At 44.7% G+C, this 24,180-nt stretch overlaps 4 protein-coding genes across 5 annotated transcripts; 1 reads left to right on the top strand and 3 right to left on the bottom strand.

The window, feature by feature from the left end:
• Positions 1-8: 8 nt before the first annotated feature.
• LOC128301681 (protein D2-like) lies at positions 9-874 on the bottom strand. The gene has a single exon (XM_053038271.1). It carries the CDS (start codon positions 839-841, stop codon positions 221-223), a length of 621 nt encoding a protein of 206 aa, XP_052894231.1. The 5' UTR covers positions 842-874; the 3' UTR covers positions 9-220.
• Positions 875-1,187: 313 nt separating this feature from the next.
• On the top strand, positions 1,188-3,273 carry LOC128303736 (DNA polymerase delta subunit 2). 2 transcript variants are annotated; one of them, XM_053040792.1, is made up of 5 exons: positions 1,188-1,506; positions 1,569-1,752; positions 1,911-1,919; positions 2,256-2,380; positions 2,441-3,273. In XM_053040792.1, exons 1-5 carry the CDS (start codon positions 1,219-1,221, stop codon positions 3,209-3,211), a joined length of 1,377 nt encoding a protein of 458 aa, XP_052896752.1. In that variant the 5' UTR covers positions 1,188-1,218; the 3' UTR covers positions 3,212-3,273. The 2 variants fall into 2 exon arrangements, with proteins under 2 accessions (XP_052896752.1, XP_052896751.1); XM_053040791.1 differs by lacking the exon at positions 1,911-1,919.
• Positions 3,274-11,893: 8,620 nt separating this feature from the next.
• LOC128304816 (protein dimmed) lies at positions 11,894-15,658 on the bottom strand. The gene is made up of 3 exons (XM_053042053.1): positions 15,257-15,658; positions 12,951-13,205; positions 11,894-12,643 (listed from the first exon to the last, which is right to left on the bottom strand). The coding sequence occupies exons 1-3, from the start codon at positions 15,656-15,658 to the stop codon at positions 11,894-11,896; spliced, it is 1,407 nt and encodes a 468-aa protein (XP_052898013.1).
• A 3,127-nt stretch (positions 15,659-18,785) lies between these two features.
• LOC128302464 (rac GTPase-activating protein 1) lies at positions 18,786-20,939 on the bottom strand. The gene has a single exon (XM_053039292.1). The coding sequence runs from the start codon at positions 20,886-20,888 to the stop codon at positions 18,957-18,959; it is 1,932 nt and encodes a 643-aa protein (XP_052895252.1). The 5' UTR covers positions 20,889-20,939; the 3' UTR covers positions 18,786-18,956.
• Positions 20,940-24,180: the final 3,241 nt, after the last annotated feature.

Genomic DNA, 24,180 nt, shown 5'->3' with positions numbered 1-24,180 from the left:
TATTATGACACAACTTCGGGACTTTTTGCACCGTGGATGGGGGGTTTATCAGTGGTGTTTATTTTTATTCTTTTTGCTTTTTTTCTTCCAGAATTCAGGTTTTGCTTCTAGCAACTTCTATCGCTTGCGTGGAAATGATTTTCAACAAGCATATAATAAGTGCAATACGGTACAATGTTTCGAAGGCTGCTTCGCTTCAATTAAGCCAATTTAGCCCATTTTATGCACCCAGCTGCTTGTACAGTAGCGGCACATAATCGTCATATTCGGCCTGATACAGGTTTCCAGCAACCGGGTTGCCCAGCTTGTACTTCTCGGCAAACTTGCGGATGGCAAATCCACCACGATTGTCCGCACTAGTGTTGGTCAGCCGTGGCTCGTCGAAGGTTAGTTTGCCATTTTGTTTGTACACCAGAAACACGTAACGGTGGAGACCGGTGCCCTGTGGTGGACCCGATCCAACGTACGCCGACAGCGTTTCTCCCTGCGCGACGTCGGCTCCGGGAATGTTTCCTACCAGCCAGTGGTGCCATTCGCGGTACGTCGGTTCCTTGCGGCTCGGTGCATCCGGATCGGTCATGCAGAGCGTGTACATGGCGCCACTTTCCACATTCCACTCCACCTTCGGTACGTCCTTTACCTGGGTTGGGGTGAGAACGTTTCCTTCGCTCACGACCGCACCGCTCGGGTACGTTACCTTGGCCACTTCGGTCGGTGCAACCGGTACCACGTCCGGGACGACTTCGTGTTTATCCATACTTTTCGCAATTGCAGAACTAAACAAGCGGATCGACGTACTAAGAATGGACGATGCACGAGTTTGCAGCCGGCAGATTGACATTACTCCTTTGGATGCTATCTCGAAACTGGGGGATCATTCCATTTCAATGGTGGAGAATGCATATGGGCTTCTGTGATGTCATTGATGTGCAAACAACGATACATTTTAGCACTTATATTTCGTCATAAATCATTCCGGGGACATTAAAATATCTTCACAAAGGAGGAATTCACCGGAATTCTGCCCCGTAAAATCGTAAAGAGGAATTTTTGGGGCATTTTGTATTTTCCAACAATCCACCCTGTGCTGTCAGTTTTCGTCTCAGCAACGTCAAAGTAGGCGGCAAAAATGTTTTGGTTTGGTTTCGCGTAGCATCTTCATCACCCGATACGTAGGACACCGAGAAGAAACGCGCTAAAAACACGGCCACCAGAATCATGTTGTTTCCCGAGGATAAAAACTTTTCCAACCCGCCGACTGGGAGTACATTCGAGCGGTTAACAGTACCCTACACGTACAGATCGGAAAGTTTCCATTTCGTAAAGAAAGATTTCTCAAAACAGTTCGCTTTCATTTATGCGTCCCGTTTGGAGGAAATGCTGAAGCTGTTGGAAGACAGTGTGCAGAAAAAATGGGGCACCGATATGCCGATCAGAAGATTGGCTGATCTGCGTGAAGATTGTCCTGAGAAATGTGTCATCATTGGTACACTGTTTAAGCATCAGGTAGGGCACAAATTTCAAATGGATCGAACATCATTAACAGCCTCCCTTTCGCTCACTTTCAGGAACTGAAGCCGAGCATTTTGCGTGAAATATCCGAGGAAAATCAGTTGGCTCCACAGCCGCCACGCTCACACTACACGGACGATAATGATATACTGATTTTGGAAGATGCTCTGCAGCGTATCAAGCTTGTGGGCAAAATAGACGTACACGCAATCGTAACGGGGGTGGTGTGTGCAGTTATGGGTAAGTTTGATCATATCCTATCTGTGGAAGAAAATCTGAACAGAAGACTTAAATATCGATTGAAACTACGGATCGAATGTTAATGTCTTGTTCTACTCGTTCTATGCAATCGAAACCATTGAAACAAATGTCCTCTCTGAATCGTTCCCCACCGCAAGGCCAAGACAGTAAGTGAATGAAAAGTCTAGCTTCACTGATTCTCACCTGTGTGTGGTTACAAACCAAAATGATCGTTATATTATATTATAATCATCCGCATGGTTTTATCTGGTTTTATATTATTATTCGTTTATGATTTCCTTCACCCAAAAGCACCCATTTTTATGTACATATTGCGATCAAATGATTTAATAATTGTGTTATTGGTTATAACATAGGTTAAGTTTCGTACAACTTTTATTGTTTGCTTTGTAATTTTTGCTTTGACCGTGTTAAAAATAACCAAGACTGATTTTATTTTACATATTGATTCAAAATCTTAATCGAATGCATTCCGGTTTTAGGGTACGAGGAAAGTGATGGTCGATTTTTCGTGGAGGATCACATTTTCTATCAAGGAGGCCCTCAGAAAGAACTGAAACCTTTGGAAAGCTCCCCGTTGCTTGTTCTGATGTCCGGATTAAATCAGGTAACTTTATTCGCATCAACATTGGTTCAGATTTGACACTAACATCACTTGGAAGTTTAGACGGCCGCAAACGATTTTTCTCCTTCGTTGGAATTGCTGCAGCAGTGGGTATTTGGCAATCTGGAACAGCTCGTCGAGGGACAAGATTGGGAAGCGGCCAGTATTGTTCGTATTATTATCGCTGGCAATTCGGTTAAAGCGAGCGCCAAACCTAAGAATCATCTACACTCGAAAGTGACAACCGAAACGGATGCACTCCTTGGAGCGGTCAAGTCCGTCGACTCATTAATACACAATCTCGCCCAATCGGTCCCGGTCGATCTGATGCCAGGAGAGTTCGATCCGGCCAATCATATGCTACCGCAACAAGCGATGCACCACTGTCTGTTTCCGCGGTCGGTTCAGTTCAGCTCGTTCAAGGGTGTATCGAATCCGTATGCCTTTGAGCTAGCCGATCGGTACGTTATCGGAACGTCCGGACAGAATGTGCTCGATGTGATGCGTTACTCCAAGATTGATTGTCCGCTGGAAGCGTTAAAGGCAACGCTGCGCTGGAGTCACATAGTTCCAACCGCGCCAGATACGCTGCCGTGCTATCCATACTATCAAAAGGATCCCTTCATCATCGATGAATGTCCGCACGTGTACTTCGCAGGGAATGTAGGTAAATTTATGACGGAAATGTGGACGGGTGCAAATGGTCAGAAGACGCGGCTCATTTGTGTGCCATCGTTCTCGGAAAGTCAAAGTATTGCCGTCGTAAATCTGCGTACGATGGATTGCCGCAAAATCAGCTTTAAAATAGATGGTTTTGAGGGAGTAGAAGAGTGAAGTCGTTGCGGTGGTGTGTGTAACTGATTTCATATTAATGTGTTCAATACATATATCCATAATTTTATACGAAAATAATATTTCAATGAATCAAACATTGCGATACAGATGAGAATTGAGAACATTAATTTATTTGCTTTAAGGAGGTGTAATTTTCCCAGAGACAATGAAAAGAACCTTCGGTTAGAATTCCTCCATCAACACACAAAAACACAGAGCACAAGGTTAAACATTTTCAATGTGGTTTTATTTTCACAACGCACACTTACGGTGGCGCATCTAGAGTTTGCTTATTTTTGTAGCCATATTTTGATCATTTTCGTTCTACAAACATTCACTAAATACACAGATTAGGATTTGTTTAGCCGTAAGACTGGAGATGCTAGACGTGGAAACTAAAGTTAGATGCATTATTTTGCTGTTTCACACACATATGCACATTCGTATGGAAGGAAAGCGTGTGGATGGAAGGGGGCATTATATATGTGAGCGATATTGCGGCAAGCTGAAACGACAGTTTGGGGCAGAATTGTGTCACAGTGGAGATTAAAATTAGTTAATTGTTTATAAGGAGGAGGAGGCAAGAAATGTATTTCGTTTTGCGTTCATTCTAATGTTTCTTATAATTGTAATGGCTTATAAACTACATGCTACTAATGCACAATCGTAGCGGTTGCATGATTTAAAAGCGAGTCAGTGTTTCTTATCAGATAGTAAGCTGAATGTACATTTACTACTAATAACAAAGCTTACACTACCGTGTGATGAAACACTTTCCATACACCAAATTGGCTTAATAGTTAACGAATGTGAATGGTAGCTGCTCTTATGGAAGGACGTGGATTTACAAGCCAAAAAACGTTTTCCTCCAAAGTGTTGCCTTCTCCCGTTTGGATGATGCATCTTGCTAGACTCTGGAATTTTGTTTCTTTGATGATTTTTTTTCAAGACAAACATTCATCACTGTTCTACGCATGTTTTACTTACTAAAATATTAACACCTGCATTGCAAGCTGGCGGTTGTTGGCACATTTCTGCTAGTTCCGGAACGTACTGTAACACACATTTAGTTTCGCCAAGATACGCATGGCTGCAGCAGGCAAGCTGTTAATGCAAGAAATTTACATACACGAAAGTAATAACGATCTTAAAAATAATCAACTCTTTCTTAAGCAAGTTTCGCACTCTTTTTACCTTTGCCTTTGTTCATTATTGTAGCTTTGCCGTATTTTAATTTCCTTCTTGGTTGTAACTTATCTGGTTTGTAAACTCGACGCATTTGCTATCAACGTTAGCATGTTTAGAAATAGCATAATTTGGCATTCAGTTTTCAAATTTGTCATTGTATCCATTTGTACTTATTTGTGTTTGGTACCATCTAGCATTGTTTCGTCTCTTAGATGTGTGTGTGTGTGTTAATTATTTTGCATATTTTATCTCTTTAACTATTTACATATTGTTTTGGACAGCTTGCGTTACCTTGCGGGAATGTAGGTATTGGTTATAAAGTTTAGTACTGGTTTACAATCTAAATCGTAACTTAAACTTCATCTAAGCTCAATGCCTGAATGTTCTAGGGGTGTCAATACTAAACATAAAGCTAGAATTAAATTTCAACAAACAACAATTAAGTTTCTAGCAGCTGGTAGCTCTTAGCGTTTAATTATTTATTTGCACAGCATCGTGTTGGTTTCCTGTCACGAATCGTTCTCTATGAATGCTCTAGAATGTATTAATTAACGCCTTTTTTGTTTAATATTCTGCTTTCTCTTTCTCCGTGTGAGTAACGGACGGTACCAAACCTGAGCTGCAAAGAGCCATGGCCATGTGATTTGAAGTCGTTGTTGTTATTTTTTACTATTATCTTCATTTACTAAATTTGGGTTTTTTTATTAGCGTTGGTATCTTTACCTTTCCTCCGTGTTTATTCATCTCCCGAAACGCATAGAGCAGTAAGTTATTATCTAAATGAATTAATTAATTAACATTTAAAGCTTCTACTTTATTTACACAAATTTTAAATTGTCTCACTGTCCATGCAATCGCTCCACATTCCGCCCATCAGTGTGTGGTAACTTAAATGCTCGACTGAACAGCACAGCAATGTTATTGCCGGAAGCTCGAAAACAACCGGACAGCAATTAGTTGACAGAATCGGTGGACAAATCAACAAGTCAACTTTTAACGGCACTGTTTTGTGCCACTTTCTTTAACAATATTGAACCAATCGGGTGATGATGATAATAATGGACAAAACGGTTATGGCGTTCTTCAGTGGCAAATCGTCTCGTTAAGGGATCCTCCTCAGTACTGCCGGGGGTGGAAAACAATCTCGCAAACCTTTAGCGTCGCGGAAGAACGGGTTTTATCGCACTGTTGAACACTGATTGTAAGGTACTGTAAAACGAAGTGAATAATTGCATTATGCAGCTCCATTAAATCCTGTAGGTGTTCCTCTGTACCGTACCGGATGTTGGCAGACGTACCGTGTTGTCACTACATGCGGTTTCATGCGTTACATTCCTTAGCGATTATCGTTTGAACAAGGAAAATATTATTGCATTTACGGATACTATGAGGAGAATTCCATACGGTCACTGACCGAACTATGTCCCAGGTTTCTATACAGGGTGAGCACAGTTTGATAACAACTTTTGCCATATCTTCCTTTTCTATCGCATGGTAGTTTAGTGGGTAAAATTTTTGAAAAACCTTACCTGCTTCATTAAAAAAATCTAAAACATTGTTAAAAAAGTGGGTACCACAAGGTAGTCGAATCTTATACTCGATTTGCAGGAACCTTTATTAATAAAATTATTTAAAGATTATTTTTCAACTCCCGATTTCTGCCAATTCTGTTCCAATGATACGACGACACGCGTTTTCGTTCGACTGTGCCAGAAACATCTTGATACCAGTAATAATTACCCCATAGGAAAGCCATCAGGAGGTTGGCGGTTCTAGGTTACTATTTAAAGAACGGATAATCCCCTTGAAACTAAAACAACCCATCCACCCAGATAGATCATCGGAAAAACAAGCCTTTCCCTGGATAAACAAACAAACTCTTCCTGTCTCTTCGTTTCGCGATGTTGGAATGGAATCTCGGAGACAAGTTGGGTGACTAAGATCTTTCCCCTTTCTGTATTTTGAAAGCATTGTCAGTTCCCTTACTGCCCCTTTTGCACGGTCCTGCCATCGACCTTAGCCGTACCATCCAACCGAACTGTTGACACTGTTTGCCATAGGGATTGGCACGGCGGAAGTGCGTGGTTGATTCCAGGAAATCGGTATGTCAAATTTGATTAACATAAATATCTTTCCGCTATATCCGCCCAGCAATCATTGGCGTAAGCGCACGACACTCGTCGCGAAGGACACACACTCACACTGGGGGGAAAAAAACGCGAGACGGAACGGAACACACGCGAACGGCGCGCGGTCCTTACGTCGTCAGCAGACCATCGGTCTGACGAGCGTTTGTGTGGCGTTGAAACTGAAGAGTACGTGATGTCTTGGTGTAGAATCCTGCATTTGCAAAAAGCAGCACTCGAACTCGAAGCAAAGAGCAACATGTTAGCGCAAAGTGTGGCCGCAAACATCCTTGTCTGAAGTTATTACTTACCGTCCTGCCCACACGCTAGAATCGGGAGAAGAAAAAAAAATCGTAAAAGGGTTTGACAACGCCGGCGTACAGCCTCTCAGCTCCAGCGGAAAATGTTTGAATGGAACAAGCAAGCAAGCAACACAAAAAAACCCCAAGAAATGGAATAACAAATTCGTTGACGCATTGAACTGACGAAAATCCTGATAAATCGTCCAAACCGGCAGACCATCGGAGGGAGAAGCGTGTGGAAGGCAGGAGGAGCATATTTTACTCCCTCGTTCTTCTTCCGTTATGGCACTTCGGTGATGAATGATAGGGACAAAAGGGTGAAACAAATGGTGACCGAAACGTGGAACGAAAACAGGCGGCTCGGTGTGTGTGTGTGGCCAATGTCGCCTTTGCTTGTGAATTCTTCCCACAGAGAACAGGCACATCCCGCCCCACGAATGGTGGTCTCTTTCTTCCTTTGTGTATACATCATCTACCACTTCAAGCAGCTTGTGTATTTTTTTTGGGGCCACCAAAACGTGGAGTGTTTTAAAGTTTTTTGTCACCTCCCCCCCCCCCCCACCGCCTTTTCGATTCCCTATTGGCTGTATTGAGGTTATCGGAACTCAAGTAATACCGAAGGGTGAAAAAAAAGTGTCCCTTATGGTGGCACATACACATTTTTTTTGTTTTGTTCATGGTGTTCCACACCTTCACAGGGCGTGTGTGTGTGCGAGTGCCCGGGAGATATTGGGTCTCTTTTGTAGATGCGTAAATCTGCGTGTAATGTTATTATAAACGGTTCCTTAAAGGATTCCCTTTTTTTTCTCCCCCTCCCAGGCGTCGGTACAATGGAGTGATTCGATACGAGGGAGATGCGAATTCCTGGAAGGATCTCCCACGCCCGCGCACCGAACCACGCGAAACAGATTGAACCGTTGTACCGAATCGACCCCGGGGGTTGAAGAACCGCTCGCTTTGTTTTTTTTTGCTTCTCCCTCTCCCTCACTAAAACCCACCACCCACCCAAGGGGGACGGGGCGCGATACTTTCGGGGGTGACAGTGTCTGCACACTGTCAAGAAGTTAGCGAGCACACACACGCCATCGAGGCGCGTATGTGTGAACGAAGAATCGGTTGATAGAATTAGATGAACATAAATACGTATTTATCTTCTTGGGCGCCTTTCGTCAACAAACAACGGTATGCTTAGGCCGATTGTGAAGCAACATGTGGCAAAGGAGATGGTTTTAGCGACGCGTGGCCCGCACTTGAACACGCACGTATGAGGATCGAGGATTCCAATGGGGTGTGGGAATCGAGAATCGTGTGGCAAATGTGCAATAATTGAGCGCCAAGAATGATTGTCGCTTGATTGCCGTTAAAAGGAAAGATTGTCGGGATAATAAAACATAATAACACAACGACGGTGAAAGCAAGGTAAAGCAAGGAATGCCCTTGCAGGGCTGAGAACAGACAGGATGGAATTTATGGTTGGTGTTGGAAGGATAACGCGAATCGGTGCACCGAAGAACCCTTGGTATTTTATTCCATTTTTAGAATATCAATTATTTGATATATTTTTAAACCATTTTTATCATGTTTGCCACTTCACGGCAAACGGTGCGGGTGCGATAAAATTCTAGCCTGTACTCGCCACGGTCAAAAGTTTGTTACGCCGTCCCGATGGAGACGCCTCATCCTTCACGCTTTGGCAACAGCCAGCTCCCCAGGCAGAGTAGATATATTTGATATATTTTTACATCATTTTCATCTTGTTTGCCACTTAAAATTTCACACGAATTCGGTGTCATTTAAATCGGCTACGAGTGCAGTAAAATTCTAGCCTGTATTAACCACCACGGCCAGAAGTTTCTTACGCCGTCCCGATGGAGACGCCTCATCCTTCACGCTTCGACAACAGCCAACTCCACAGGTAGGGTAGAGAGAAAAACACGAAATTATGATTGATGGATTCAGATTCTTTCTTCAATCGTACCAAACAACCCCCACCGGGTCGGGCGGGGCACGGTTTGTCAAATTATCCTATTCGATTGGGCTAGAATAAAATTAGTTCGAATTGCTTGATAGCATTGTGAATGGTTCGAGATGGCAAGGGTGAATAGATAGGACGTGACACACACACATACACACACACACACGCACACCTATAGGTTGTCATTGGAGATAACGATTTGACGATGACGAGATGCTGGTTGGCGAACTTTTCCGCTACATTCTAAATCGTTTTACTGCTCTGAATTCTTTCGCAATAGAATCACTCCGCTTCGGGCTTTGGGAGAGGAGTCAGACGCGGGTGTTTGTTGGAAAATTGTGAAACAAAATTTTGTTTGTAATATTCAAACTTACTTATTTTACACAGCTACCTTTGCCATTTTCCTGGTGTCCTATTGCTACCCATTATGCCACTCCAAGGTCATCGTTAAAGTCCTTGTGTACAGCAAGCTTGAGAGACCGCTGACGAAGGTTGGCTGAGAAGAACGGAACGAGGGAACTGCACGAAAGGACAAGATGAAGCCTATTTGGAAAAGGAACCATGAAGTGCCCATATACACGCATTGGCAGGTGAGACGCAGACAAGAATGAATGATAAGAATGGATCATCCCAACCTATCCGGATGAGTTAGATGTAGATCGGTAGCGTTATAGAGCTGTAGGCGAACGGTGCGCAATAGACGCAGATGGTAGTAAGGGTAAAAAATTCGATAAATGTATTATCTGTCGCCTTTGACGAAGATACGTTTATTCGGAGACGAACGATAACGAGACGGCATACCGCGCCCAGGCAGCGAGCGAGGGTCGTTCGAGGGCTCATGCCTTTCCCGCACCGATGTGACACGTTTTTCCTTCTGTTCAACCCACTAACTGCCCAACCAGAGCTTCATCTTAAGCGAGAAAGTTCAATTTGGCGAAGGACGAAAGGACATCGAGTGTACAGGAAGAACATCTTCGCGAATCGCGGGTTCTATACCGGCCTAAAACTCGTTGATTCGTTTAGCGACTTTGTTTTTTAGTGAGGCATGTTTTTTTGTCTTTACTGGAATGGCTCACATAAAGAGACGTTTCCCAAAAAATTGGAGTCCATTTTCTCACGAAGCACCCGATCCCAATACGACGGTGTGTGGTGTGTTGTCCGCCCGCCGTAGCGATGGAATGGTAATTGGATTTCAAAAGCTTTAGAAAAAGTTCGGGACTGAATTTTCCGGGGGTCGAAAAGATTCGAAATACATTTAGACATAATACATCTCAACGGAAAGCACGTGCAAGTACAGGTACGTGGCAGGGCAATATCTATTTTAGTATGTTTTCGAGGGCGAGTTTTTGAAATCATTGTATGTTTGAAAAGCAAAAAAGTTGTACAATGGTTTGAGGATAAAGGATTTAGAGACTAGTTAGAAACGCATTTTTAATCAAGAAAATGTTTACTGGATTTTTTTTTGGAATGTTGTCCACAGAGGGAGATCGCTCGTTCTTGGATGTGTCAGATTATTATTACTCAAATGCGGTGGATATTGTTTGCTTTGAGCGTAGGACACAACCTCATGAATTTTGGGGACCATCCCAAAAATCCTGCCCATTAACAGCACCATCCAGTACAATAGCTTACCTGAAATCCATTATTCAGACTGTACACACACTGCAATCGTCTTATTGTGCTGCAACCGTATGACGCATTCTTTTCTGTTCTCTGTGCAAAACAATGATGAGCCTAAGTGTCCCCACGGTGTGTGGCGAGATTAGACGAAATGTAGAGCACTAAAACATCCACTGTGTTCCGTACCGCTGAGTAAAAACCATCAAAATGATACCATACCACGTGGGAGGCATTACACGCCTCGCATCATGCCCAATGCTGTTTTCCCGGTCACGCTCTCCATATGGCCATTCTTAATATGAGAAAATGAAAAGAATTCACCATTTACAGTAGCTGATTGTTGTAACAGAACTCAAGGACGACTGCACTGCCCAGCTCGGGCCCTTACGAAACGGGGGAGGGCGTAGAATTTGAGTCCGCACGTGGAATACTAATAAATCACCAACCGGACAAAACTGAGAGCGAATAAATAAAACAAAAATCAGTCCTTAAGCAGAATGCACACAGCGGTCGTGGAACAATCTTGCGGTGTTGTCCCCGTTCACTTTGTACGGATGTGTAGCTCCAACCTTCAGCACTAAACATTACCTTAGCCGAGTGGCCTACATTGGAGTGGTGGAGGCCAACGAGCAAAGGGTGTTGGTCATCTAACGAAGAAGGTGTACAACAGAGCGCGGTGTGGTTTGAAGAATAAGGTTCGAGGACAACGGATCCCTTGGAAAGTGGATACGTGCATCAGGTATAAGTCAAGAGATTTCAAAAGCAGACCGTTCTCAGTCGTACTGTCCTCCTGGTGGTGCAAGAAATAGGATCACTGGGACATAAATTTAAATCACGACAAAACCAACCAATCGTAGTAGGTCGGAGTTTTTGTTCTAGTATTCTAAATATGAAAAAAAATACCAATTAAAGTGGGCTGTGAGCTCTGCTGTGAGAAAGTGTCCATAACCATACACAACAAATGGAGTTTTTGTTATTGTTTAGTCTAAGTAAATATAGAACTCTTTGTCCAGTTAGTGGTTAGAGACTTACTGTCCTAGAGCGACAGAGAAAGGACGTACAACATTATTGTACCACCTTTCGGCATTGTACAGCCGGATCCGGATCGAGATTGTTTGTAACGAAGCTTACAGTAAATCATCACCCAAAATATTTTTACCTGCCATTTTGTTTCCACTTCTCCCGGTCTTTTTGGGAAATCTTGACGGTAGATTTCTAGCAAAGATTACGCAAAACAATAGCAGGCGTCGTGCGCTGTGCAAGTGATTCTTGTCCGGTGTTCCTTTGCGCTGAACATTCTTTAATTCTTTTCCTTTCTGCTGGCAGAATGTTTGCCGTGTGCTACCAAAAAAACTAAGTAAAAAAATGCACATTTCCTGGACATTTGCAGACTTAAGGTTGGAATGCCCTTTTTCTTGTGTGGGTTCGGCAGGAATGATGGCCCACCTTCGGTTCGGTTCTCGAATGGGGATTACATCATTTGAAATGGATCCTCGTAGAAGCTGTTTTCGATATCTATACTGCTGGCGCTATTGTTATTGAAATGGTGGGTATTAAGGTGATTGTTGTTTATGCTACCGTGGTGTTGATGGTGACCATTCGCTGTCGTCACGACGGACACGTCTATGATACTGCCGGTGGTGTTGCTTATGCTGGCGTTGCTACCGTTATTGTTGCTGCCGGTGGTGTTGTTGCTGCTGCTGCTGCTGCTGTCATTGCTGCTGGTGGTGGTGCTGCCATTACTGCTGTTGCTACTGCTGCTGCCGTCCTGCACCACCTGCTGATGATGATGATGCTGTTGCTGCTGCTGCTGCTGCTGATGGGGAGGAAGTGTGAGATGATGCTGCAGGATGACACGGTCGTGGCAGTCGAGTGCCGTGCCGACGGTTGCGGAGATTATGTCGAGCGAGGAAGAAATAGGATCCACATCGGTTGCATGACATGGACCCACAACTTCCGGCTGCGCTTTAGCCTGTATCGCCGTGAGACAATTGGTCTGCATCGCTAACGTGGCCACCGTGCCGACGTCGGCAATCGGCAGGTTGGCGGTGGTGCCGAGGTGCGGTAGGGTACCGTTGGCGGCAGCCGCTGCCTCACCCTCACCACGCATCACGATGATAACGTCAGTTAACGCGGTGATATAATTCTTCGCCAGCGTGAGTGTCTCGATCTTCGACAGGCGTCTTTCCTTTTTGACGTGCGGAATCACTTCCCGCAGCGACTGGACAAACAAAGCCATTACGGTTGCACCGGCGCAAGCGGCGGCGGGGGTTCAAGTACGGGGTTCGAGCCGAGCACACCGATTGGACGAGTTCCGAAGCATATCCAATTGCAATCGATGTTTTACCCAGTAAGTTGACGAACATGAAAAACAAAAACCGAATCACAAAACAAAGGCACCAGTTAGGAAAAGTTGAAGAAGAACGGGCACTCTTTCTCAAGGACATGACATTCGAGTCTGAAGGGGGATAAAGAGAAATAATAGACGAACTGCGGCAGCAAATACCGACCGAGTTGGCAAATCTCACCTGAAACGCATCGTTTAAGCTGTGCATTCGCATTCGTTCGCGTTCATTCGACTCCAGGCGCCGTAAATTCCTTTCCTTCGCGTTCATCGCACCTTTGCGACGGCGGGCTGCACTACTGCTGCTGCTCCCATTACCAGCCGCCCCCTGGCCGGAGCGGCCACCGTTACTGCCCCGGCTGCCGGTGCGACTGCTGCCACAGCTTGTATCGTCACTTTGCGAGCTGGAGTCCGTCATGTCCGGGTCGATTGTAGCTTCCTGCAAAGGGGGACGGTTCATTTCAAAACAAAAAATGAACAAACTTATCGTGAATGCAGTTTGGTGTGGGTGCGCCCTGTGGAATTATAATCTTCTAATAATGGTCCCTTATTTTTCAGGTAATAATATTGGTATTTATTGGTTGGAAAACTGTCAGGGCCCTGACTATTCTCAAGCGCCAAGGAGGTGGGCCAGCTTGTCTACTCTTCGATCGCGAGCGCTAGTGAAAGAGAGGATCGTCCACGACTCAGAAAATGAAGGTTGGAGATCATTCGAGAGAAAGATGCTTAGAAGAATTTTTGGTCCAGTATGTCTAGAACCGAAGGGGTGGTCCAATAGTGTATTGGTAGTGGTGCCCGTCTTCACACAACAGAACCGGTCTAAAATCCTATTCGTACCAACCTCTTGAAGTTGTTGATCCGATGCAAAAGAATATGTCTAGAATAACTATGGAGGAGTCGCTACAATGACGAACTCCACGAGCACGAGCTTGCATGATGAACGCACTGCTATCTGACTAGCCAGGCTCCGATAGGGGTTGGTAATCATGTCATGAGAATGACACCGAACAACCCAGCCCGTTAAATCTTTTTAGGATTCGTGTTTAAGAGGCGAAATAAAAGGTCCAAGTAGAGATATGCAGTGCACCACCAGGAATGCCGGGAAATAAAATGGCAGACAACGGTGCTGCTCGACCGTGAGAAGACTCCTGCAGAAGACTAAAACCACGAAGCGATTGTAGGGGCAGGATAAATTTATTGCATCAATTAATAATAGCCTGTTTAATTCGTGTTCAATTTGTCATCCCTCTTTTGCGTAGGCTTTCTACTTACTGCCTGGTTCACTCTCCCATCGCATACCACGCATGATCGATTGCGGCAGATCGTTCTCGTGCCGTAATAGCATCATAAACTGTACACGATTACAATCCGCCACCCAAAAATTCATTTCGTTTTCACTTTCTTTTTGGCTTTCGTTTTAGGCTTCTAATCATTTACGACTTTCACTTTCGAAAGCCTGCGCTCCGGAAGGCGATGGAATTTTGTGGCAAACCGAAACCATCAAACCACCACCACCTTTCATCGTTCCACGACGGTTGTTGCAAAGGATCGCGTACGGTAAGGCAAAGTCGCCATTACAACAGGCCACGAACGCGGATGCAGGTGAGTCCTCGACGTACTAAAACATCCATTGCTTGCTGTGGCCAGTCCAGGTGTGCAGCAGTGGCGTGTCCGAAACCCGTGCCCCACGGATGCCAATATTCGTGAACCGGATTCAAGGCACGATTATCATTATGACAGAGTAAACAAACCGTTTAATATCCGCCACACCGGAACACGATACCGGTCAACCGGTGGTGTGAGGGGGGAGAGAAAAAAAAATACATTTTGTCGCCCTTTCGGCAGTCGAGCGGCGTCGAGTTCTCCACACAATGTGCCTGTGTGCTTTGCGATTCCTTCGGGTAGGGGAGTTGATTGAATTTTCGCATTCGCGGATGCGCTCAAATTTCGTCCACCTTCGCCCACCTGGTGGCACCGTGGGTTGTTCCGTTCCTGCAAACCCGAACCACCCGCAGTAGCACACAGTGCTGCACATCTTCGGTGTGCCGATGGTACTTTTGTGGAGCGATATCGATTTCAGTAATTAGAGTCGTAAAAAGTGTGGACTATCAGCTTATTTTTATCGCAAAATAAAAACCCCATCATGCTTTGGGCGGGTGTTTTGCGAGCGCACCGGATCGGAAGTTCACGCAGACAGGAACGAGCAGTGTGAGAAAGTAATATTAAACAAACGGTGTAAAGCTGGTTAGTTTTACAAGATAGAACCATGTGTCAGTAAAGTAACATGATGAAAAATCCTCTTTTCTGGTATGGTATTTTAAAAAAAATATGGCCCCTCTTGGTGGTAAAGTTTCCTAAAACCTGAATCAACCAAAAATAAAAGCTTGCGCTAACAACGCTGGGACAGCATCTGTTATTTTCGGGTTTTTTTTTCTGTGCGCGTTAAACCACCATCAGTAGGTCAGGGTAAATCGATAACAACACTCTCACCATTTGCATGCGTCTGGTGGCCCTTTTCGGTCGCGAGGTAGCCCTCAGGGTAATGCCACCGGTCGGATGGGTCGTTAGGGATTCACTTTGCAGCAGGTTTGCATTCTTATCCTGCTGCAGCTCCTGCTGATGCTGGCCATGGGCAGGATGATGGTGCTGCTGCTGCTGCTGGTGATGGTGCGGATGATGCTGCGAATGGTGCTGATGGTGCTGCTGATGGTGGTGGTGATGCTGCTGCTGCTGCTGATGATGATGATGCGAATGGTGTCCACTTCCATGGATGATACCGTTCGTGGAACCGTTCGAGGCCAGCTCGTAGAATCCGCTCGTGTCGGATGATTCTGCTATTTCGGCCGCGGCCAACTGCACACCGTGCTTATCGTCGGAAAGATCGGAACGCATCGCGATCGGTTGTGTAGTAACGTTTAAATGTTTTATCTCCGTTATGTGTGTGTTTTTGTTTTTTCGTTTGGTTTTTACTTAATTGTGGATGTCTTTTCCATGCGTGTTGCCTTTCTTCAACGACGTTCACCTGGAAAGAAAATGAGAGTATTAGAAATGGCAGAAACGCAAATAAATTAAAGGATAATATGTATATTTTATCGCAGCAAATTACGTGAAGAATCTCTGGCAAAGAACAAGGCGTGATAAAATGTTCCCCAAACCCCGCACGTGCGGCATTTTCTTTTGCACCCCGAGCCAAACGACAAATGCGCCAATGCGATCCTCTCGCGATGGGGACGGTAGTTGTGGCACAATCCTGACGAAAGGTAGGCCCCACAGATTATAAAACACTTCCGGACCAATTTAGTCCGCAATCTATTTTTATTTCAAGATTAATTTGAAGACATGCCGGGCCGAGAACGTCCGTGTCGACCGCCGACCTTATAGAACGCCGAGGCAGTTGGGTTGGGCGACCATCCTGGGGGACCAAATGGGCCGGGAGAGGATGCTCAGCCCTGAGCTGAAGCTCAACATTATTCCGCATAATGGTGTAGGTTGGGCGAAGGACTCGAGCAACCGTTTTTCTTTCGCTTGTTCTTCCACCGGCAACCGGCAACCCGGGGAAGGTGTGTTCTGTCATGGCGAGATTGTTCTACGACCGCAACGTTTGTAATAATCGCGAGCCTGCAGTTTGTAGTGGGTCGATGGAGCCATACAGATTATCACCAGGGGTGAAATGTTCTCCCGCTAGATGACGGGACGGGATTTGCAAGTCTCGCTCCGGTTCCGGATCGGGCCGGGCAAAGAGAGAACATGTTCTTCGTGCACGGTGGAACCGGGTAAATAGCAAAACCAAGGGAAGGAAAAAAAAAGATCTCCATCCTTCTAACCGGACCGAGGATGATGTTCCGGTGGCGAAATCAAATCTTCTGCCACAAGATTAATGTTGAAAAGTTTTGCGGTAAACCTGCGGTGAGGTTTTAAACGGGGCGGTAGAGAACGCACACACAGCAACAAAGTGGCTCACAGGATGGGTTATAGAACGGGGTGTCCTTTTTTGGCGTGTCCTTCGGAGAAGGATGTATGTTTTTCTTCTCGTTGTTTGTAAGACATTTTAATGTTCTATCTTTTTTTTTTAAACCAGAACGTGTTCAGAAAAATCGCTTTATTACCATATTAGGAGCAGTATTATAAGCTTCATTTAGTATACGGAGGAACAATTTCTAATTCTGGGAGAGTTAATAAAGCCGTTGAATAGGATGTGTGTTTTATATGTTTACTTTAACAATAGATTATAAGAAAAATCGATGGTGGTTAGAAAATTCATGAAAGGCCAATAATTTGCTAGAATATTCGATGCGTGGAACTCGGCCCTATCTTGAAGAATTTTTGAGATTCGTGTGGAAGTGGGTCCAAAAATTATTTCGACTGATAGCTAATAATTGGTGTGAAAGAAAAATGGATTTGTGCGTAACACCAACGGGTAACGGCCATAGTCGTAATTTCTGTCGACCAAACGAACATCCACGCGGGAAGCGGTGGCACTAATCTCGATTCGCTTAATATTGCTCATAGCCCCACGTATAACGAGTGGGAAGTGCCAGAAGGTCAGGGAATGGGAATAGTTATAATGTACCATGCACCATGTACGCTGGAACTGGAACTGACGACCTCCCACATCCAATTTCACCATTGACGAATCGCTAAATAGGGGCTCTTCATTCGGTGAACAAAAGTTGGGCGTTTGGGCGTTGGGACGTTGACAGTAAAAAGCGAGCAACAAAAAGGTCCTCCGCACACTCACAACACTTTCGGCCGTACTCGAGGAATGGACGCCTGTTGCAACCTGGTAGGCTAGACGGTGGTCAAAGTTAACGGCAAAGTGACGAATTGTTAACAGCGCACTCCTCCGGTTGCTGCTGCTGCTAATTAAGGACACACGTAATTAAATTAGACCAAGTATCCTTTCCAATCCCTGCGCACGACGCCACAAGCCTATTAGGCTGGAGATGATTTCGGTGAACCGTTGCTACCAGGGAGGGCAAGAGAAAACCGTTCTATTTCCAATTTCATCAAAAATTTATCACTTGCGGGACAGTAAGCCAAACTCGGTTTCATTCTTCTGCCCACATACACACGTGTCGACGCTACCATCATCGCAGGCACGACGTTATGTCGGACCCAGCACCGCTGGACCGTCACTGTCAGGGGAGCTTTTGCCGGTCATGAAATGGGTCGCAGTGCGCGCACAGTAGGGATGTGTGTGTGTGCGGAGGAAAATTAACCTCGGGACCGGGCAAGGAAAACACAAAACAAAACCCACCCGGACGCGCGCGCGGTATCGAACCGTGGAAGTTGTTGATGAAAACAAATTGAATCATATCCCGCTGAGATTATATTCTTCTAATTTAGCCAATCTGCTCTTCTCCGGGGAGAATCGAACTGGGGGCAGTACGCCGGGAAGTTTTCCGGTGGCTTCGGTATGTTTCTGAGTCACTTTTTTTGCTGTTTGTTTCTCGCTTCGGTTGATCAATTGTTCCCGCATTGAACGATGATGTCCTTTCTTTCAGGGTTAATTCCACACGGGGAGAAGGGCGGGATCAGCGTGTGAGTGTGTGTGTGGCTAGACATGAAATTGTATCCTCCGGAAGATCAAATACCAAGTGGAAATTAAAAAGAAGTAGCTTGACCATCATCGACGTGGCTTTTATGGAAGTTTTTCTTCATCGGCCTTCGGTCGATACGATGATAACGAAGTGCTACAAGTGATGGTAAAAAAGGAAAATCGAATTAATCAAACTGTTTAAGGCCACAAATGAGAGGATGAATGTTGAAATAACTGATTAACTGAAATGAATATATGACTAAATCATTAAAAGGTTTAACAAACACTGAGTTGCAGTATTTCGACCATCTTCTACAAGTCAATCTAGATTCTGGCAATCATGCGCTAGTCGTTATTAGTCTAATTAATTTTACTAAATTGAATGTGGCACCATCTTCCATCACCTCACAATTCTTTCTTCCCTTTTGTGGACAGCTTTCGAAGGATGTGACACAATCGCTTCTGCGTGTGGTTGTGGTTAGTGCATATTTCCGTATTATTTTATTTATCAAATTGTGGATGGAACAACAAGTTTATACACCTTCAATGGGATAAGAGTAAAACATATAAAAGAAAATATGGGGGAATTAACGATATGGTTAATTTAAGTATCTATGACTAAGCACGGTTCCCTCGCCGTCCGTCCTACGCTTAATCTTTCGATGTCTTGTTGTACGGTGGCGTCGCGTAATACTTCCTGTCCTTGCGGGGTCGACGCAGTATCGGTGTTTCCATGCGTATGCGTCGTTCCTTCTCTAGTGCTTGCGTCATAAAATCGCCCAAACCGCGCCTCGGTGTAGGTACGTCCGCACCCTTTCTATTGACATCCTCGCTCCAACCGCTGGTGGCTGGCTGTATGTACTGGCTCCAGTAGTCGGTGGGGATGTGCAGCATGGCCTGCACAATGCTAAATTGCACGTACGTTTCCGCACACATCTCGTTCATGTCAAGATCGGCCCGCGTGTAACCGACGATGGTTGGTGCGAACACACGCGCCAAATTGTCAATCGGCATCTTGGCCGGTTCCGACTGCGCCACCCGCTGGAAATGTAACATCAGGAACGCGAGCGTATCGCGGTTCGGCGCCGGGAGCCGTTCAATCAGCTGGCACAGCTGTTCGCGTCTTCGCTGGCTACCGTTCTGGCTTGAACCGTCGGATACCACCTGCGAGAACTCGGGGAGAAGAGCGCAAGGGATGAGCGGTTCGCGCAGAGTGCGCAGAAAATCCTTTATGCAGCTACACAGCACGTTCACGTCGATCTGGCCAAGCGTGGGGACGGTTTTACCACGCAGGAACTTCTCCTTCAGTGCACGCACTTCCCGGTCGGATCCGGACAGTCGGTATAGGCCGACCTCGGTAAGGCCCCGATTTTCTATCTCGCTTACACAATGCACGATTAGCGCTGGGATGCGAGGGCTCGATGAAGGACAGTAATCTTCCAGGCTGTTAATGGCACCCGGAACCTGTGGCGTTTGTGGGCCACCGTTGGTAGCCGTCGTGCTGGCCGTACCGCGACGACCATTCTTGGTTTGTGATTGCGGTACGCAAGGGACGGATATCTTTTCGCGACAGTATACGTGAAATACGGCTCTACATTCGCGACACCGCAGGCCACTGCTACCGAAGCGAATCCGTTCCTGACATTGGTTGCACGTGTCGCCACCGATGAATGTTCGACCGACCAAATCGTGCTGACGCTGGATGACCGTTTTCTTAAGTTCCTGCCTTTCGGGTGCCGCCGGTACGTTCACCACGGTGGCGGCGGTAGAGTTGGACGATGCGCAGCTCGAAACGACCGCCGGCAGCCTTTGCGGGGCCATGGTGCGGAAGGTGGACTCGGCCTGAATGGGTCCACCCTCAGGTCCGGTCGGAACGGTTATCTTGGCGTGTGCGATGATTTCACCCTCGGTGCGTGGTTCTATTGCGTTCGAGGTAGAATTAATTTCCATCACACGCTTCGTCGGTTCCTGTGGCACTTTGAAGCTGACGTTATTGTTGTACGATGGGCGGTGCTTCTTCCAAGACTTTCGTTTGGCTTGCATTTTGAGCGGTTCTAGGAAATCGTCCTCCGATTGCGTCAAGGACAGATCCACCAGGAACGATCCGGTTGAATTGATATCGTTGTCTATACCGCCGCCCATTTCCCCACGATCTGGCCCATCGGCACCGTGTCCATTCCGTGATTTGCGCCTCGGTTCCGTCGCAAAGACGGCCAACTGTTCACGCGTCTCATCTCGGAGCGTATGTTCATTGCGCACTATCTCACAGACGGCCATCATCTTGCGTTCCATCGAATCACGCTCATGTTCCGCATGTCGACGGGCCTTCGTTTCCGTCTCGAGCAGCTTGCGGGCGTGAAACAGCTTCGATTCCAGATTGGTGATGATGCGCAGTGCATTGTCCAGCTCGTGCTGCAGGCGCTTCGCTTCGTCGATCGATTTCAGCCACTGCATTCGGCACTCGTCCTGCAGCTGGACAAAGCGTAAAAACTCCACCTCGGCCGCACCATCGCGTAACACATCACATGAACGCCGTAGATCATCGAATTGAGCCACCAGAGACAACTCCATCACTTTTACCATTGGTACACCATTCGGTACTTGATTTTCCGTTACGAATACACAACGCGTCCCTCTTTCTAGGTAGGGTTGACGGCATACACAGGATAACCCGTAAGCAGCCGCCGATTTCGAAACTAAACTGCCGCCGACCGTTACAGACCTGGTTTGACAGGACGTGTAGCTGTCAAACCGGACGCGATCAGCTGTCATTTTGTAGCGGCGGCTGCTTCGATCGCGTGTCAGCAGCTTTATCCGTACCTTCCTATCCCTAATGTAGAAATTAAATGCTTTTTATCGGTTATTTTACATTTAATTGACTATGTTTTACGATTTCTGTAACTTTATGCCTTCAAATTAATCCTTTGTTTTATAATAAATTATTTTAAATATTTTTGCGATCAGTCAATCTGCGATCATCAATCGAATTTGCTCGAGTTTGAAATATACGTTAAAATCGATGAATTATGTGTTGAAACAAATAAAAAGTACAACGAAAACATAACACTACATTGCTCACAAGATGAAAATGAAGCAGAATAATGTAGATTGCGAGCCAGTATGAACGTCATGTAGTAAAGTTAAACAAAATCTACAGTTTCTGCATCATTTTTTGCCAAGCTGTTGTTAAATTGCTAAGTGAATGTCATAGCTTGTTAGTTCTCAAAGTGCAGCACTTCTACATGTTTATCCTGCAATGCAGTAAAATGCTAGAACGCACGAACGAACGAGAAAAAAAACTGTTTGCAGAAAATTGCACTCACCCATGACGGGTAACTTGTTGCAAGTGAAAGTTCTCTAGCGGGTTAGAAAAACTACTATCATCGACACGTCGTAAAATAGAAAAACCCGTAAAGCACTTATCCAATGATGGCGAGTCGTAAAAAATCTGGAGGTAACAAGCAAAAGGAAGGAAAAAAGGGCAGATAGTTTTACGACCGATTGCTTTCAAACAGAGCAGGACACACATGTTGTGAGTTTGCTTTTTTATGTACAGAAAGTCATATAATTGAGATTACTTCCGCTGTATGCGGTATGTTGGGGAAAGTTGATGAATGTAGTTAACCATTTTTTACGAGGAATTTTAAATAGATTTAGATACTAGCAATATTTATCTCGATTGTATGCATTCCATTGGAAGAAGCTCTTTTAATATTTAAGTCTCATATAAAAATAAAAGCGCGTTTATTATTACACTTTTATTTATGAATTTATTGGGGGGAAAATCAGGAACAGCCTGTAAACGGTACCGACCAGGGAAGGAAATTAATAGCATAATTATATTCTGCCGTGCTGCTACTGTTTGCAATAAGTGCCCTAATCCGTCATTGGGGACAGTTGGCTTCATTAGGCACAATTAATCGTGGCGCAAAAAACGTGCCTGGAAGCCCGGATTTGAAGCTGTGGTCTTAACGATGGTCATCTTGGTGGTCGGAGCCAAAGGAAAAAGTTTACCGCACTTCGGTACTCGGAATAACTTGAGGTGAAGTTCTGTTTGGTCAGAAGGTAGTTAGGGAGACAAAATGGCAAAAAATGATTCTTATTTTTCAACCAGAACTTGACATTAGCGTGGAAGCCGTAAGGAGCGTATAACAAACGATGCGATTTGCTCGTGTTTGTTCTTTTTGATGAATTAAGCGAACCAAGGACTAGGAAGGACATCGAAGCTTAACGGTTATGTTGCTATCTGATTGAACGAGATAGAAAGTACAACATTGTTTGTACATTATGAATTATATTCGTCTTTGTTTTTAAGTATTACAATTCAAATAACGCCAGTTTTTTCAAGATCCTTTTTTTCAACAAAATGAAAAATAAAATATTTATGTTTATTTTGATGTAAAAATGTGCACCCTCAATAAAAAATGGAAAATCGTTCAAATTGCTTCTCCATAACGCCTCGCGATGGAGAACCTTTTCGTGTGCGATTGATGTACGATTTGATTACACTCTTAACATCTGAAGATACGCCTCAATTTCATCCAAATTGAGCACCCTAAGAGTTAAATCGTTCGTTCGTTGCGTATGAATCTGGGCTTGGGTTTGGAATTTATTGCAATGTTAAGGACTTGAACGAGAATGTATTTGTGTCTCAACACCTTTATTGGTGGAGATGGCGTAAAAGAACGCGTAAATTATTCCAATTTATTTCAATCGAACACTCTTCTATATGTTACCCCGTCGTGGCAAAATATCGACAAATACTGCTGCTTTAACGATTAGGGTTTAATAAAAGACATGTGAAGCGCAATAAAGCGTGATACTAAACTGTTTCCTTTCGAATAACTCTTTAATCCACAAGCGGGCACATCTGCTAGGTGGTAAAGAGCTTGAAGTTTTTGACGTTTTTTTCAATTGATTTTTTTCTGTCGTGAATCCGTAGGGAAAAGTCTCCCGATACGTTACCAACTGCCCGGTATCATACAAAACTGTAGCAGCTGCAGTCTGCGAAGTTGCAAGACTCAAAGAAGCGATTAAAGATCAAGGATAAAGAGCACAAATCGTTACCCTTGGGGACCTTGACACACCTAACTCTTGGCTGGCAGTACGGTGACCAGGATGCCGTACCTGTAATGCATTTTAATAGGCCTATCTGCATCGACCAGACTTTAATGTTTGGTGCACAGGGTAAGAGATTGTCCTTTCTTCTACCTTGTGTCTTTACATTGTTAAATGTTGAGGAAAAATCATGTTAAATAGTTGGGAAAAGTTTCCTTTATCTCTAATGAATGTACAAGGCTAAAGACATCACCACTGATGTCTATCATTTAATGCGATTGATTCTTCCTCAAAAACATTATCCATGTTTCCTTACTGTCATCATCATGTGAAAAGGATTAGTTTTGAAAACAAAACCTAACTGAGAACACAACGGTAACAAACGGTAGCCGTAACTAAAAGAATTGAACTGTACAATTGCATAACTCTAGGCGTTTTTCTATAAATTTGCATACTTTCAGGCGTATATTTCACTAGCTTACAAAATGCTTCAAGTTGAGTCAGTAATTCACATTTTAAAACTACCATAAAACCTTTAACAACGGCAATGTATTTCTTAATGATAATATTGCCGTTGAATGCTCATACCATTCTAAATGGAATTAATTAGGAAATGGAGTTGCATACACTTCTAGGCATTCATCCGACCGGAAATACGAGAAGCACAAAAAGGTACAAAGTGTTACAAGATTATCTCACCATCAGAACGGGCTTTTGAGGAACGGAATTCATCGTGCTATTAGGAATTTGTGTCTTTGTGGCTTTACGAGCAATGGTAGGATACGCTGCACACGAAATTCAAATTATTCCTTTATTA

This window comes from Anopheles moucheti, chromosome 3 (genome assembly GCF_943734755.1).
Source record: "Anopheles moucheti chromosome 3, idAnoMoucSN_F20_07, whole genome shotgun sequence".
Lineage (NCBI taxonomy): Eukaryota > Metazoa > Arthropoda > Insecta > Diptera > Culicidae > Anopheles > Anopheles moucheti.
This window is presented reverse-complemented; position numbering and strand designations above follow the sequence as displayed.

What these genes read in the sequence shown, in the direction of transcription:
- LOC128301681 (XM_053038271.1), bottom strand. Translation starts at nt 841, where the DNA reads ATGTCAATCTGCCGGCTGCAAACTCGTGCATCGTCCATTCTTAGTACG.
- LOC128303736 (XM_053040792.1), top strand. Translation starts at nt 1,219, where the DNA reads ATGTTGTTTCCCGAGGATAAAAACTTTTCCAACCCGCCGACTGGGAGT. An exon ending in GTACACTGTTTAAGCATCAG is followed by an intron (nt 1,507 to 1,568) that starts GTAGGGCACAAA and finishes GCTCACTTTCAG; the next exon opens with GAACTGAAGCCGAGCATTTT. An exon ending in TGATGTCCGGATTAAATCAG is followed by an intron (nt 2,381 to 2,440) that starts GTAACTTTATTC and finishes TTGGAAGTTTAG; the next exon opens with ACGGCCGCAAACGATTTTTC.
- LOC128304816 (XM_053042053.1), bottom strand. Translation starts at nt 15,658, where the DNA reads ATGCGTTCCGATCTTTCCGACGATAAGCACGGTGTGCAGTTGGCCGCG. An exon ending in CCACCAGACGCATGCAAATG is followed by an intron (nt 13,206 to 15,256) that starts GTGAGAGTGTTG and finishes CCCCCTTTGCAG; the next exon opens with GAAGCTACAATCGACCCGGA. An exon ending in GCTTAAACGATGCGTTTCAG is followed by an intron (nt 12,644 to 12,950) that starts GTGAGATTTGCC and finishes TTGTTTGTCCAG; the next exon opens with TCGCTGCGGGAAGTGATTCC.
- LOC128302464 (XM_053039292.1), bottom strand. Translation starts at nt 20,888, where the DNA reads ATGGTAAAAGTGATGGAGTTGTCTCTGGTGGCTCAATTCGATGATCTA.